This window comes from Antrostomus carolinensis, unplaced genomic scaffold (genome assembly GCF_000700745.2).
Source record: "Antrostomus carolinensis isolate BGI_N321 unplaced genomic scaffold, ASM70074v2 scaffold46273, whole genome shotgun sequence".
NCBI classification, from domain to species: Eukaryota; Metazoa; Chordata; class Aves; order Caprimulgiformes; family Caprimulgidae; genus Antrostomus; species Antrostomus carolinensis.
Window position 1 is genome coordinate 1 of NW_010308129.1, and position 17,211 is coordinate 17,211.

At 42.9% G+C, this 17,211-nt stretch overlaps 1 protein-coding gene across 1 annotated transcript; it reads right to left on the minus strand.

Annotated features, from left to right (window-relative positions):
• Positions 1-423: 423 nt before the first annotated feature.
• Positions 424-15,763, minus strand: LOC104523175 (forkhead box protein K1; the record flags this gene model as incomplete). The annotated part of the gene is made up of 5 exons (XM_010165665.1): positions 424-590; positions 1,599-1,792; positions 3,565-3,711; positions 4,969-5,125; positions 15,566-15,763. Coding segments are annotated over 5 exons (863 nt in total), but the record flags the coding sequence as incomplete, so codon positions are not given.
• Positions 15,764-17,211: the final 1,448 nt, after the last annotated feature.

Here is a 17,211-nt window from a genome sequence, read left to right on the forward strand (position 1 = left end):
TATATATATATCGGGCCAGTTACAGCACAGCTGACAAGTAGATACTTACCAGGGCTCAACAAATTACCAAGGCCCTGGCCACAGCATCACAGAGCTCTGCATAGTCAAGCTGATCTTCACCAGAAGGCCTGTAAATTAGTGTGAGCAAGCTCTGCACTACCACGGCTACTCTGCTGTCAGTTCTTCAGAGCCACCTAGTTCAAGGTTAGCTCACGTGTTTCTACACATTCCTTTATCTCCTTCCCCCTCATCCAAAGACTAATAAGAAAAATGGTCTGAAGTTGCATATGCATCATCAGTCTCTAACAACGAAGTGGAAAGAGAGACCTAGATCCTTCTTGTAATGTGCTGGCAGAAGCACTCCTGTGGTGTCCTCAGCATGGCAACTGAACAGTCACCCTCTGTAAAACAAGAGCTACTCACCAGGTGCACTCTGTGAATAGCGATACTCTGGAACTGAGGCTAACTTTGACCCAAAGTCGTGATCATGTGGAATGGGTGAGCCCTCCCGTGACAGGCACTCTGGAGTTTGTAGGCCACTAGAGTGAGGGGACAGCAGGCCAGGGTGAGTAGGGGAGGCAGGAGCACTCCTGAAACACCAGAAGGTAGTGTTGGCAAGTGTAGATGCATTTTGACCACAAGACAGCAGCAGAGACCAAGAGTTATCTCCAGTCCAGGACTCTCTAGCATTGGGACAGCCTTTCTTCCACACTACTCACTACAGTCTTGCTGGAGAGAGTTGAAAAGTACACAGCAACTTCACAAATGCTCTAGCACCAAACACTGTCATATTATTCCTTGCTGAAGTGAACTGGACCTTTCAGAGTATGCTTAACATTTCATTTTAAAATCCACTGCTGACAGAGAAGCTTGGTTCCCACCTTGGAACCACTTGGTTCCCACCTCTGCTCCCACATGGCCACCAAACACCTGAGGAATCGTAACATTTCTTTAATGACAAACAAGATGGAGAAGCTGATCAGCTGAAAGCTTCTATGATTCTCCTCCTGTTTCCACTCATTTTAAGAGACAGAAAGGAAGCAAGGTGTGGGAAGAGCACTACATGAAACTGCTCCAGCTAGTGTTAATTTGTAAGTCTTACCCCTGCATCTACAGGGCTCAGAGAAAGCTGTACTGCACGCAGCTCCTCTTTCGCAGCCACTCTTTTAGGGCAGCTACACAGAACACCCCTCACTGCTTCCCTGCTGACAACCACGATCAATATCATCTTCCCTATAGGAGAGTGTTTTAAATACCACAAAAGTTATTCCCACCATGATCTAATCTACATCTAAACACAGCTTTCCTGAAATTAGAGATTGGCATCTGAAAACATTTACTCCAGTGATAACTGCTTTGAATTTCTTTGAAATTATGCCAAAATAGATATGTTATTTGATGCATTTTTGTAGTTTAGTTCTGGATTTTTTTTTGTAAACACTTAAGAAGTCATAACAATTTTCAGATTATGCCTCAGGACTATCTAACCTCTCAAACTATAAACAGAAATACAGTTTGCTAACTGTACTTCAGGAGAAGTTTTTGTTTGTTTTCTTTCTAATGAGTTTGGCACAGAGATTAGAGGAAGTTGAAGTTACCTGGAGGAGAGAGGCCCAAAAGGTGTTCGGAAGCAGGACACTCCTCTTTGCCTTCGTTTTCTAAATGCTTGTTCTACTAGTTTGGCTTCAGAAGCAGGGTCAATTCGCCAAAAGGAGCCCTTTCCAGGCTCCTCCTGGGAGCGTGGGACTTTAATAAAGTAACGGTTCAAGGAGAGGTTGTGCCGAATGGAATTCTGCAGGAAGCAGAGGAACGAGATGATTATTTTGCCATGAGGAAGAATATAACAAAGATGAATGGGTTTCACAACACAGCTTGGAAAAATAAAATCCACACTGCCAGAATCGGTGTTGAAGACAGAAACAAGTCACTCAACTCAAACAGCTCCAAAGTCACAGGAGAACTGCAAGAGAAAACCTGGGGAAAGGTGTCAGATAGAGTTTCTACTAACCATGCTGAAAGATGAGTTTGCTTGGTACTACACTATCACTTAAATACATCTGGAGCCAGGCAGTGCAGTGACTTTTCTGTGGAAAGCAATGAAAGCAAAGCTTTTGCTGAGGCAGGGGGAAATCTCTGTAAACCACATCAGAACTCTCTCAAAAGACAGGCTTTATTCTAGGCAAGCGGAAAAAATTGCCTGAGCCTGTGCTGGCTGCTTACCTGCCAAACAATCACCAGGGTGCCCAAACATGCCCTAAAGGACACAGCATCTCAGTAATCATAATGCAAGCCAGCCAACATGCCCTCAGACAGCTGTCTCTGAGAAGAATCCATTATTTATGTGGCACTAGTCTAGCACTGTACAGCTCTCTAGATGTTGACAAGACTAATTACCCTTTTCATTGCAAAAGCCCACCTCTGACTGGGTGTAGCACTGTCTTTTGGGCTAGGGGAAAGGTTCAGTAAGCCCAGGTGTGCACAAGCTCATTCCCCTTCCACTTTCAAATCAAAACAGGAGCTTTTGTAGCAGCTTTAGACAAGCCCTTCACAAGTGAAGCCTTACAATGCCACTAGCAGGGGAGAGGAAAAGACAAGTTCACCCTCCACTGAAATGCAGTTTTCTTTGAAGCAGGACGCAGCAACTGGTTCACAAAGCACAACTCTGCCGAGCAGGTTAAGGCAGGAAGTGAATTCCTCAATTAATTACAACTGCAGGGAAAAGCCAGGGAGGCAGAAATGTATTTATTCCAACTGTACTCAAAGTGCACCAAGCAGTACTGCTCCTGCCAGTTGAGCACAATGAAATCAGCAGCTGCAAGAGTCTTTCCAACTGCATTAGTGTATTATATTCAAATGACAACACCCATTTCAGAGGTGTGATGCCAAGAAAAAGTCTGAAAGCAGGTGGAGCTGAGGTTTCTGTGACTTTGAAAGCAGCCCTCAAGTGAACATTTAAGCTTGACTTAGTATGTGTTAACTACATCCAAACTCTCCTATGAATCTGGTTAGATTTCCTTTCATACCACAAGGAAAGCACAGACTCGAAGTTCCCCAAGTTCCCATTCTGAGATTCAAAACTTGCAAACTGTGGTTTAGGCAATGTGGCTGATACACTGTGAAAACAAAACATCTGTGATGATTTAAGGTATTATTATGATTAAAAACTGGGACCTTAGTTCTAGTCTGGACATCTGCTGCTAGGATAGATCATGCCAAACAAAGACACAAGGTGAAGGATTAAGCAGGATTCAGTCAAGTATCTGGGCAGAGAAATGACTGATAGCAAGGATGTGGAAGAATAAAAAAACAAAAATGAAAGACATGATTCCAGCATTAAAAGGGTTTCAGAAACCAGAGAGCCCAATAGTAACACACTACATTGCCCTAGAAAGTATTTGAAAAAAAACCTAATCACCCACAAACAAACTAGTCAGCTTTCGTTAAACAAATTCACTCTGGGAATAGTCAAAGCAGCTCTATTCCCAGTGCCCCAAATCTTTAATAAATGTATTTCAAAGCAGATAAGCCCTGTCAAAGTAGTTTAAAAGCTTGTCAAGAACTCACCTGCCAGCCTTTGTCAGCTGTCCTGTAATATGGATAATGCTTGGTAATGTGGGCATAGATCCCACTTAGTGTTAATTGCCTGTCCTGCGCTGAAGATATAGCCTGCACAATTAGCTGAGCGTAGGAATAGGGTGGCTTGGACTCATCCTAAGGAAAAAAACAAACAGAAATTTAGTCACTAACAAAGAATTCCTACACTAGAGTGTACCAACAGCTCAAACTAAAAAAGCACATTGGGCTGTAGTTTTCACAGATGCTAAGAGAGCAACAGGGACAACTAAAAGCAGCATCACCCTCTTCCCTTTCACTCCTGTTTTACACAGGCACCTCCCAATTTAGCACAACCATTTGTGTGAAAACAGGACTATAGGACTGAGCCAGATTAAAGTATCTCCTTCCTTTTCCCCACGAACACACACACAATAAAGCTAACTTGAATCTGATTCCATTCCCCACTGAATTTACCACATGTGCTTACACCAGCCCAAAGAACAGGATCAGGACAAGCAATTGGAAGCAAAGAGTTTGAGTTTCAGTGTTCATGAAACTAAAGCCTTCAAATCTGCCCAGCTACAACCTGACTTTGTTAGAAAGCTTCCATGCAAGTATGCTATCCGTTCTCCTCCCAGCATCAAGCCCAATATGAAACTTGATCCTGTCCCTTCCCCTCTCCAGCAGGATTTGTTTCATTCTAGGAACTTTAATTTGTTTGCCAGATCTCATATTCCCAGCTCTTCATATTACTCCATCAAGAACAGCCCTTCTTGTCTCAAGGGAGAATTCAATCTACAAAAAAAAAGCCATCTAGTATTGTGCTCCTCCACCCAATCCCAAATCAGGTGGTTTTGGATCTAGACCTTTAACTTTGATCTGAAGATCAGCTCACCAAAATTACATTTTATCATTATAGCTAAGTTATTTTTTAATCTAAATTCCACTTGCTACTCTCCTCATTTAACACTTGCTTGACAGGCCTTTGTGTTTGTTTTAAAGTCAGACTACAGATTTCTCATGGCAAGGATCTGGTTTCTTCCCCCGCTTCCCCTTTCTCCAACTGTGTTTTGCAAAATACCATTAATTAGAAGGAGAAAACAAGACTCTGAATTTGAAGGCACCTCTTCTTTATGGGTTCTTGATTTATCAAACAAACAAAAAAAATCTTCTCTCTTAACCCTTTTAGTGAGTGACCTGAATACATTCTGGGCAGCTAGATTCATCATCTACCACTAATAAGACATTGGTTTTAAGGCACGGTCTCAAAACCCTGGAGGATACTGTATTCAGTGCCCTTATGGCCAGGGTACTCCTAAACCCCTTTTAACTATATCCAGAACTGGCAATAAACTGCCAGGTCTTAATAAGCTTCCCAATGAGCACTGATGGGTAAATAATGTTTCTCTGAACCTTTGGGCTGTCCCCGCCAGATGCATCTGCCTGCTGTTCTGATGCTGCTTTTGCGGCATACTCTGCTGCCAGCTGCAGATCCGAGGTAATGTTGTGAACAAAACGATATCCTGAGGATCCAGCACCACGTGGACTGGCCGGGCAAGAGTTGGGAACACTGGAGAGGCAAAAAGGTAATAAAGTTATTGGTTATTTTCATTTATTAACAAGACACATAGTTCTTACTCTCAAAGGTACAGTAAAGCTCCCAGGTCACTGAGAAGCAGATATGCATTGGACTTATTTCTACCCCTGCGGCTTATCCAAAGCCCAGACAGATTGAGGGGGAAAAAACCATCGGAGATAAAATTGGAATTTCTACAAAATTCTGACACTGCCCCCTGCCCCTTTCCACAATCACAAGACAGCAGAGTCTCAAAGCATTAAGGAGTTTCTCTGTGTTTAGAGAAGCACTTAAAGCAACATACACTGTATCAGGGATGAACACTTAACTAAATAAAATAGCTTGCTATTATAACTTGTGAATGAACAACACACCCCTCTCCTTACAACACAGGTAATATTTAATCGATCCTTTTAACAGATACAGGTAATGTTCTTCTACAGCATCACAGTTAAAGCACCCAGTGCAGGCATCTGCCATGAAGGTCCTTGTTTAACACAACACACGAGCTTTGGAACATCCTACCCTGATCAGGGTCGCACAGTTAGAGACCGTGGTTTCCTTGATTCACCAGCACACAAACACAGCTAACAAAAGGGAGCTACCATCAGCAGTACACAAGACAGAAGGGAGCTCACTCATCAGCTTTGGCAAGCATGGAGAAAAGACCCATTGAGAGTCCCAGGGCCACCACAAGATGGCATTACAGGAACAACTACTGAGCAAGAAAGCCTCACTAAAGCTGATAAAAAGCTACAAACAAATAAAAAGGTCGCTATAATTTGCGGCACCACTCAGGCACACAGAAGTGAGTGCTACAAGATGAGAACTAATCAGAAAAGCTTGTCTAGGGATGACACATCCTTGATTTGCGGGGCTGGAAGGACTGGAGGAGAGGGATGAGTCTGTGAATCTAAAAATCCCCTTTTTCTATCTCTCCTCCATTCTGCACTGCGTGGCCTTGAGGGGTGCAACGCCAGAGTGGCATATGAGGCATAGCCAAATCCCAGGATTACACACGTCTTCTACGTAAGCACAGAGAAATAGTGAACACGAAAGCAAAACAATACACAGAAGATTTACATAGCCAAACAAGCAGTTCAAATTGTAGGAAAAAATGCAAATTGAAGCCCACAGCTGGGAACCAGAATTCAGTGAAACTGGCATCAACAATCCCCTTACCAGTCAAAATGCCCAACAGCAACGCTAATCCCGACACAAATAAACACAGTAACTGACACTCATCACAGCACCGTGCTAAATGCTGCATGAAAAAACACCCAGCACAGTCCCTTCCTCAAAAAGGGGACTGTCTGAACAGCTTCCCCCACACGCACGTACACATGGGGATGGAGAGGAAACAGTGAGACAACCTTTGTTTGCTCAATGGGCAATACCTGTGGTGTACAAGCAATGTGACAGCCTCAGGAATGACTGTTTCCTCCTGCAGTCCAGCCTGTAAACTGAGAAGTGCTGCTTCTCCTTGTGGTGTTCTTTGCAAATGGCTGCAGTGCTGAGCTCAGCACAACTGAGACTGGTTTCTTTTAAAAGTGAATTATAGGAGGGGGACGGTCAGGGGAAAAGGGAAAAGACAACAGAAATCTCCAGCCACAACAAACCCTTTCGATGGGAAAGCCAGGCTCACCCATCTCCCTACACTGGCCTTGCAAAGGGTTGCACAGTGCTTGGTAACAACCCTTCAGTGCCCACCAACAGCCTTTGGCATTCACAAGCGATGCTGTTCAGAAGCGCAGCAGGAGGTGAAGCTTTCAGGAGGTGTGATGTATATAATATAGATAAGCCCATATGTATAAATCTCCCTTTGACAGAGATAAAGGCATTTCTTGCCTAGTCTTTCAAAAAGCAGAGACCTGTTTGTGCAGGAAAATGAATCAAAGTTTGCTATTCCATGCTTTGAGCCTGCTTTGGAAGTGGATAATGCTAAACCACAGAAGACACTCTTGATGTCTTAGTATTCACATGGGGAGCTGGTGTGAATTTAATTATTCCGCTGTCATTTTTCAATAGCCTCTCCACATACACACTTATAATGTGTAGATAATTACAAATGAAAGCCATTTTCATACATGAAACAATGACAAACCAAACCCACAGTAATTCTTTTTATCTTTCTGTTTGGCACCTGAGCAATTATTGTAACACACCAAGTAGGAATGGAATAGGATGAAACAGCTTTCTGATTTTGTTCTTTGTCTGCAGAAATACGTGGACAGTAAACCACAGAGAGACCAGACAAAAGTCAGGTCAAGGATATGGAAAAGAACAAAGTTCTCAAGTAAATCCATGCACTGCACAGAACTGTGTTGCTTCGTGATTTTTATTTTAAAATAAAACTAGTATGGCTTCAAAACCTGTCCTGTGCAGCTTAGACACAAAAATTGCCTCAATTCAAGATCAGCAGAGCAAGCAGTCTAGTTTTTGCTGTTCAAATTTCAGCTTCTGAGGCACAGAGGGAGAAACCCTTATCCTGCAGGGCTGCGGTTCTCCTGAGTGCTGACAAAGCCCCTCCAACCTAAAGTGTTGTTAACTTTTAGAAAAGCCAGCCTCTCCCAGTAGGTAGTCACTGAAGAACACAACAGTCCCTTAAAGAAACAGCTGTCCCTTGGGAGAGCCACAGCAGTAGCCAAAGATTTGGAAGAGGAATTATTCTTTTACCAGAATGGGGCACTTTCTGCCCAGGTAGACCTGCTTCCTTTCAGCCTTGACCAATGATCAAATCAAGAGACAGAGGTACAGAACAAACAACGTGACCTTGTAGCAGCTCCATGCAAAGAGACAGGGTAACACATGCTGCTAAGTGTTCAAGCTCTCAGTCAATCATCAGAGAGCTCTTCTGAGGGAAGGAAGAAAGAGCTGACTACTGGAAAAAACAAGGAGGCACAATTTGTTTCCCCCTGCTCAACATGGGAGAGGAGGAGTGAAGAAACAGTTTTACTAAAAATACCCCTCTGAGGGTTAAGTTAAAATTAAACATTAGGGCAGTCAAAAGAAAACAAGCAAACACAATACAGTGACATCAGTTTCCTGGAGTTCCTGGAATTCTCCAAGCTGAGGCTGGCTGGGGAGTTTGCATGCACTCACACCCCCTTTAAAAATATTGTGGAACAAAAAGACTTTTCCCTATAAACACCTGTTTGTGCTATAAAACAAAAATCAAGTGTGGGGACAGTGATAATGATTTATTGGATATTAACACTGCACCAATACTTAGAGATGACTTGATCCATTTTGATACTATAACCATTTACTGAGAAAAGCACAGCTAGGTTTGCAATTTCAGCCAGCTCTCAGACATCCTAACTTACTGTGATCCATGCTTACCATCCACGCAGGCAACCTTAGCTTACAAGCTAAGTTGAGTTAAGCTTGTCTGTTTATGGAACAGAGCATTTTGGGAGAGAAAGCAAGTGTTTTATACCATCAAAAGGCACACAGAGCACGTAAGCAAGCCAGCTGCAGTTATCCAGTCTTAATCCTGTGGCACTGTGGTTAATGCCCCAAGTCCCAGAGATCTCTGATATCCATCGAGGATTCAGCATCTCAACTTGAAACACTGACTGCAGGCAGCCAGTGAACCACAGTTCCCCAACCACCACGCTGAGACTCAGCTTTAGAATCAGACAACAACCACGTGCTGAATCACATCGGTCCTTTGCAGCATGTTTTCCATTTCATACTTAACCCTTCTTCAGCTGGAAGGCCAGAAAGATGAGGGCTGAAAGCAGTGTCTGCAACACGTTCATCCATGTAGTGAGCAGAATGCCTTTTAAACACAAGGCTTAACTTCTGGCTGTGGAGAATATAACAGGTCTTGTAGCATCACGATTCACTTTCAACTCCTGCCAACAGGAATCTAGCCTCTTAAGTTCACAGCGCTTTCTAGCAACAATTAAGTCTTTAAACACCAGCTATTGGTGAAGACATACAACTTACTGGAATGTCCAAAATCAGTTTGCTTTAACTAAAGAATCAGTGTGCAAAAATAGGATGTACCACTGTGTGCATGGTTTGTCCACACCCAGGATCCAGAGAAGGTACTGACGGGACAATTCAGAATGATCAGAGATATGGAACAGATTCCATACAGGAAACAAATAGTTTAAGATAGAAGCTGAGCTGCAAGGTGACAGAGCCTATAAAAACAAAGCCAAGAGGAGGTGTTCAGCTCCTGGCCTCTTCCAAGAGAAGGGATGGTGAACACAAAATGAAACTAAGCAACATGTCCAAAACAAGTGCTTCTCTGCTTGTATTAACACCGTGGAATGACAGGCTGTGAGACAGCGCTGATGCTAAAAGTCTATGTGAATGCAAAAGGCCATTATACAAGATCTTAGGGAAAGAAGAAAGACAGGGAATCCATCAGGGGCTTTATTAGACAGATGGTCAGGAAGTCTCTTCTCCAAGGCAGCCCTCGGTCCAAGAAAAAGGTGGAGGCAGACTGCACCTAAGTTAGCATTACTGGATATTTTCTGTTATTTTATTACCCCAAAGATACCTGTCTGAGGCAGAACACTGGGCTATAGGGATCTGTTGGCTGAGCACATATAGAGATCCTTACATATAAATCTCCAGACTCTCTCAATAATAGTCACATTTTACAGACGGAGGAAAAAAAAAACAAATGAAGCAACAGGTGGTTAAATTATATATTTATGGTCATATTACAAGTCTATGAACACGCTGGGAACAGAAACACTCCCAAATTCCAGTGCCAGTTTTCCAAAAGGAGAAGCAGTATGTAAATGCAGGAAAGTTGCTCAATTACTTAACTTTATTCTTTTCTGCAAGAAAGATATCTGTAGGGATCAAGCTATAGAAGATTAATTTAAGCCAAGTGTATGGATTAAGCACCTATCCTCTCTATGAAAAAGAGGAAAGATTACCTGGGATCCCACATGAAATCGTTCACCTGACTTGGAATCTGCATTGCTGAAGAGGAGAAAACCCATCTCTTCAACTTTGGGGTGTGGGAGATGGCACGCACGTGAGCAGTGCCTTTTAAAAACACCTAAGTGCACATTTGTGAAGCAGGTACTAGAGACACAGCAGTGATAAGAGTTGCCACCTTGGCAACACTGCCAATATACAGATTCCTGTCTGCACAGGCAATTTTTCTTAAGCCCCTACTGAGTACAAAGAGAGAATCCCCATTTCTTAAAATCTTCCCCAGTCTCCTCCTCAAATACAAATTGGGAGGTGCGTTGCCCTGCACACAAGGACTGTGGTTACAGAAATGCCAGAAACCTTACACTACCCCTATATTCCATCTCATAAGCCTACAAAACGGGGCACCAAAAGATCCAGGGACGCTTTTTACGTGCAATAAGCAAGAATCAGGTCAAAGTACAGCACTTCAGCTTGCGAAACGAGCATTTCCACGATACACCAATCAGCAATAATGGGTGAGAAACCTCTGCCACTCTTTCTCCTTCCCTGGCCTAGCCCCAAAATCGTAACTCAAAGAAAGGCAAGTCTTTGCACGTTGCACGTTTCAGACAAGTTTCAGAAACAATCACAAGTGGTGAGACTGCCAAACCAAGCTGGATTTTGATGTGAAAGGAGAAATCTGAAAGTTACCCTGCCTGTTTAATGCTGAGGAAAAAACAAAGCTGTTGAAGAAGCCACAGTGAGAGAAAGTTAACTATCTGCAAAAGTTGAACTTTTTATTACTTGTCTGTTCTCCAGCAGTTCCCCTCTTTGAAGGGAAGTGAGCTCGCTCTGATGGTGGATTCAGTGAACATTTTCTGCTCATCAGGGGAAGAGGAAGTGCTCGTGTAGCTGGTGACATCTGCAGCCTCTCCTCCAGCGCATGGCTTGGCACATCTCCTCTAGCACATGGTCCATTATCTGAAATAAACATGTGTAGGAACTCCCAAGCCCGGTATAGATTGTTGCTTTTCTTATGGGATGTATATGCATCACACTAGTTGGCTTGTGGTTTGGAGACAAGGGTGATTAAAAACAATCACTGGTCTGTCCAATTGTGGGAGTTACTCCAGCTGTATATTCTGCCTGAATGCAGGAAGTAATGGATAACCAAGACAATGCAAAAGAGCCTGCAAAAAAAACCTGCCTGGGAGCTCTTCACCAGCTTTTCAGTTAAATGGCTAATAGTGTTACAGGAAGAAGGAAAGCCTGAATGAAACTGAGCAGGCAATATTAATGCACCCTGTTCCAGTGAGTGACTGCATCCACTGAAGTCAGGGTTCATTCAGCTTCTCACTACGTACCTTTAGAGGCAACATGCAAGTTCAGATTAAATCTCGAGTGTTCTGAAACAGTGTTGTAGGGCTGTCCTGGAGCCTGTTAAAAAACACTCCCTTTTTCCACGCCAAGTCTGAATCAAAGCCCAGCCAGCATTTGCACATCTACTATAACATGGCTCACAAGCACTGCTCTGTCATGCTTTAACGGAACAAAAGCTCAATACATAATTTATCTACTACACACTCTTGGAAAGTAGTAATTACACTGTACATGCATAAAAATCAGACAATGAATTTAAATGACCTGTTAAAGGCCACAAAACAAGTTGGTGGCTAAGCCAAGATAACTGCAGTTCCTGGAGTGCAGGGCTCTGAGTAATCCACCATCCGAGCATGTAACGTGTTACTGAACTAGTTTTGACTAGTGAAAATAAGGAAAAAAAGAAATAAGGTTTAAAATGTACAGCTTCTGAAACCATGGCAATACAGCTTACATCTGGTTTACTAATCAAGTTTATAAAACAAAAGACAGAGAAGGATACCAGCTGATCTTTCATTATTCATACCACTAATTTAATTGTGAACTAGGTATTGACCTTTCTAGCGACAGCTGAACACGGGCAGGCTCATTAAGTACTAACAATTCTCTAAAATACAAATTTGGGTTCACACACAAATCTGTACCAGTTTAGCCATTAGCACAGAACCTCACCAGACACTTTTCAAGCAGTGGTTCTCACAGGGCTCTAAGGGCTCTTCCTCCTACATGTCAAAGCATTTTTTTTTCTAACTGATAAAGACTGTGTATGTGAGCTAACTATCCATGCCCTTTCAGTGAAAAAACAAACAAGTACAAGACAGAGTGTTCAAGCCCACAGTCATTCTGGTGCAGAGATAAGCCAGAAGTAGCAGATCTAAAATACAAGTAACGATACTGACCTCCACAGTACAGCACTTCATATTTCTTTACTGTAGCTTTTTTTTTTACTATATATCAGTGAGAACATAATTGCTGTTTAGAATAGGGAAGCACATACAAAGAAATAATTTCATTTTCATAAATACTAAAAAAACCCCGACCCTAAGGGGCAGCGCTGAAGAGAGATGCCATTTGGAGAACAAAGTTAAGTTACTACTCTGGGGTCATTAAGACCAACTGGAAGATAATGGAAGGAAAACTGAACACTAAAAACTCCAACTCAGCATGACTTTGAGACCAAATAGGCCCGTACATCACACCTTGTCTCTGTGGATCTGTCTATAATCCAAGCACAAGCCACTCTGGGGACTAAATTACAAGACGTATATGGAGTCACATTCACGTAGATATCATGGACTTAACAGCAAAACCAGACAAAGCTAAAAGTTTGTAGCACAGGTGAAGAACTTCATGTCACCAGTAAGAGCATCACCCAAAGTGGGTCCTCCAAGTGCAAGCTGCAGAACCTTAAAGCCACATACTGAAAGACCATCCCTTAAGTCCAAAAACTGTGAATCAGTTCTATCTCCCAACAGGCAGAGCTGAATTTAACCAAACTATACATCATTTTCACACAGCTTTTCAATACCTTGAATCTGCTGAGAAGATACTGAGAAGAGATTTGGTGCTGCTCTGACCTTTCTTACGCTGTGTAAAGGGACCGCCGCCTTCTACCAACTTCTTAGAACCACAGTGGCCTTTTCCTTTTTGGAACATACAAGTTCGACTTTTTTAAAAAGGAATTTTTAACTCAAAGCAGGAAGAAATAAACCATGCCTGTGTGTAAGCCTCACAACATGCTGCCAACCAACATTTTCCCTTAAAGCTGTACAACAGCATTCAAAACTCATCTACAAACAGGCCCCTCCTGGAGATAAAACACCAAGCTAAAAAAACAGTGGACACATTTCTCCCCAGGAGTAAGCAGGAATCTTGCTTTGCAAAGCTGCTGAGGGTGGCAGGTTTGGTTTTGTTTAACTAAAACTCATTCCCTCTCTAGGCGGTGCACTTCACAGATGGAAAATAAATAGGCTGGAAAAAATCCAGAAGCTTGCAGGGGGGAACCTGCAGGGAAGCAAACTGCAATGTAAACAGGGAGTCAGAGCAGGGCTGGGGGTCAGGAGGGCAGGGCTGGATCTGGCAGTGGGAGCTCAGGTACAGCCCCTGCCCCGCACCGAGGCGGTGGCAGGAAAAGGGGAACAGGAGCCACTTTCCAAAAAGGAAATTTCACCCTGCCCAGGATTTCCAAACTGCAATAATTTTCCATGGGCCAATCAGGGAGGAGCGAGGCAAACACACCAAATTAGGAAAGTAAATACTGGAAGGGGGAGAGGGAGGAGGAGAGCCCAGCTCATGCAACCACCTCCCAAAGCCAGAGATGGGGCAGGGGTGTGGGTCCCACACTGAGCCCCCACCAGCCCTCACAGACCTGCCCTTGGGAAAGGGGAGAGGACACTGTGCCAACCTCACCCACCACTGTGAAGCCACCAAGATAGCAGAGAGCTGCCCTGAAAGCCAGCTGGACAGAATGCATATCTACAGGCTCCCCGAAAAGCATTCCCTTTCTTGGGCAGAAACACCCAAATCACTTCCCAAAGCGTGGCCCACAGGGTATGTACAAGAGCTGCAAGACCCTGTTGGGGAGAGGAGAAGGTTGGAGGGGCTGAGCAGGGATGTTTACAAACGTGTCAGCCCCTCCTCTGTAAGAGGAACTTGTAAACGAAAGGGGTTTGGCAAGTGAAACCTCAGATGTCTTTTGAGGTTTTCTGAAGACTTGGCTGGATTAACTTCTGCTCAAGACAAACGGATGCAATCATTAATCATCCTTAGTAAACACTCCGTTAGGGGCTGAGCACAATTCAACACTACTATTTCCACTTTCTCCTTATGCAAAAGAAACATTCTCGGGGAGTCAAATATCAGTTGCAGGCATATGCTGGAGTCAAAAGATACAGCCTCTGTTAGTAACACAAACCACACTGCGCTGCTTTGCGCAAGATGACTGAATGGAAACTAACTACCATATGTTGGCAAAGAAACCATCCCCCTCCCCTCCCAGCAACGAGCTTCATCTAAAAAGAGAAGGTTAAATATAAACTAAAAGCAGTGCCTGAACACAGGGCTAAAACCACAGCTACCTCCAGCCCCCTCTTTCTAGAGTATCTGCTCTGCACATCTGCGCAGCTTTGCAAGACCAGGGGAAAAACCCAAACAAGCAAGCGCCTCCAGATCTATGCAAAACCAAACTGGCTTCATTGTGACACCAAAATCGTTCTCAGCCATGTAAATTTGAATACTACACACTGAATTAGTGCTAACTGTCAGAAGATGTTTGTGTATTATACCTTTTTACAAATGTACAGACAAGAAAACAAATCAAAGGCTATTACTATTACCAGGTACACTCTTGCTATTGCTTTAATTAGGTGTGAGGCCTGCACTTATAAAAACTCTAATACATCATCCTATACCATGAGACTACTTTGCTTTATAAAATTTATACTTCAAGTAACAGCTTTAATGTTAAAAGTGATTACTACTGCAACTCTGTAACATCAACTCTGCCAAGAAAGAAGGAAAGAAAATATTCCAGACAGTAACTTGATGTTCAGGTTATTTCTACTGCACATTCATGAATCAGATAATTTACAAAACAGGATACTCGCACAGATGTACATTCTGATTGCTACAGCCCCTCAGCACACGGTCAGCATCCTACCCCCATTTCCTTTTATTCCCAGGAAACCACATGCCAATGGCCACCCTTGTCCCTAACTTCAGATAACACCGGCACCACCCAGCAACAACAGAGTATTACTGAGATAAAAATAAAACAGGCAGTCCTAACAGAGAAAATATTTGCCTGCTTTCTTTTCTCCATGCATATAGGTAGCTCTTGAGAGATATTTCTAATTCCACTGCCAAAGATAGACTAGTAACTCTATAGTGTGAAATTGAGACTCAAGGTTTTTCTCCCCCAGCCTTTTGAGCTCTTAAACAAAACCCCTGCACCCTATTTCTAGCCACTGTAACATGGTTTTTAACACTCTTCCATAACTTTGAACAGCAGATATTTAACAAGTTGGGGTTTTTTGTTGTTGTTGTTGGTTTTTTTTTTAATGGGGTATTTCATGCACCAAGTATACCAGATAAACAACACAGGGCTGTCAGACTGGTGTTGGAGAACACCTCTTCCAGAGAGCATACTTTGGATAGTTAACATCTTACCTGATAGTGCCTGTGGGGGATGGGAGGGGACTGACCACACTCCGGAGATCCGGCTCCGGGATGTGGATCTTCAGAGGCGATATTTGAGGATAAAGTGGCCGAAGGGGAGGTGATGAGGCTTCCTCTTTTGCTTCCTCTTTATGGTATAAAGATGTGAACTGGATCTTTATAACCGTGCTAGGGAATCGGAAAGTACATCTGTAAAGGAAGATAAAGGAAAAGTCAGTTTCACACATGATACTAAACATATTTAAGTGTTTTTGTAAGCAACTGGCGAATCATTCATTCATTCATAGCATAAAACAGTGCATCATTCTCTATAGCATCTTTTTACCCAGAGTCCTGGGCAGAATTATTGATCATTCACACATCTCTATATATGTACCATAGAGTATCATGTATCATCTGGTGACTAGATGCAAGCTGAAGGTTTGGGTAAGCTAAGTGATTTCCTCAAGGCCTTGTATTCAATCAATGACTAAGCAAGATGCAGAACTACAATGACATACTCTTGAGTTCCTGCTACAGCAAGGACTAGGATTTATCTTTTATTAGCTCTTTATGTATAATTCAGGTAGGTACAAGTTACTAGAAAGTATTAAACCACAAGTACCATGGAAAAAAAAAACCCATCAAGTCCAGACAGAGCAACAAACAGCCTCCAGGTAAGAGCAGACAGCACTATTTAAAGACTGGCCTCTACATATTGTATAACTAATGCCCATTTATATCTCTGCACATGATGCTAAAGGATCATCTAGCAGGTTTCAGATTAAAATACATTCATTTAGAAGTGCCTCCCTTTAGACAGCATGGGTTGTAGCTAACAGGGTCAGAACAGGGCCCCTGCAAGCCTACAGAGTCTCATTTCTTCTCTAAACACTTCTTTCCAACTGTTATTTAGGGAAAAAAAAAAATAATCACACATCTACAAGTGTAGCCTTCAGGAGATGCTGGGAAATTCAAAAGGAAATAAGCACTGACATTTTCCATATTTGAACAGAAAGCTTTCTAATTTATAGTGTCTACAATAGGCACAGGGCTGTGAGAGCGAGTGTTCTGCAATTCTTCTTATTGCACTTTAATTAGACAATAATGTGCAATCAATACAAGCTTTCCAGGGATCATTTCACTGCTACTAAGGTTAAAGAAGCAGGAAATAAAAACCAGGTTTCACTGTGGGAAAGGCCAGCAGAGCACAGTAATTGTGCTGGCTTCCAGCATCTTGCCTATAGAAGGAAATGAAGGGACTTGGGCTGTGTTGTTCCAGCACCATAAGTGCTGGTGTAGGCTGAACATAATTCTTTTAACCAGTACATTATTGAATCCTGCCAGGTAACAGAACAAGGTGGCAGGCAAGTAAATCCATATTTGTGACTACCTTATCTTAATGCTTTTATCACAAGAAATGCAGAGAAACATCCTATTTGAGCTCTAAACATCTACTCTCTTGCTCTTGGTTCTTCCACACAAGCTAGTTCTGCTGTAAGGTCACGTTCAGAAACCTGCCATGAAGAGTGCAAAATTATCATTCAGGCACGGGAAGCTCATTCCCATCTCCCATCCCACCTTGTCTCTCAAATGAGCTGGCTCAGCATTCAGTGGCTTGGACTCACAGTGGTTCTGCTACATACAGCAGGAAATTG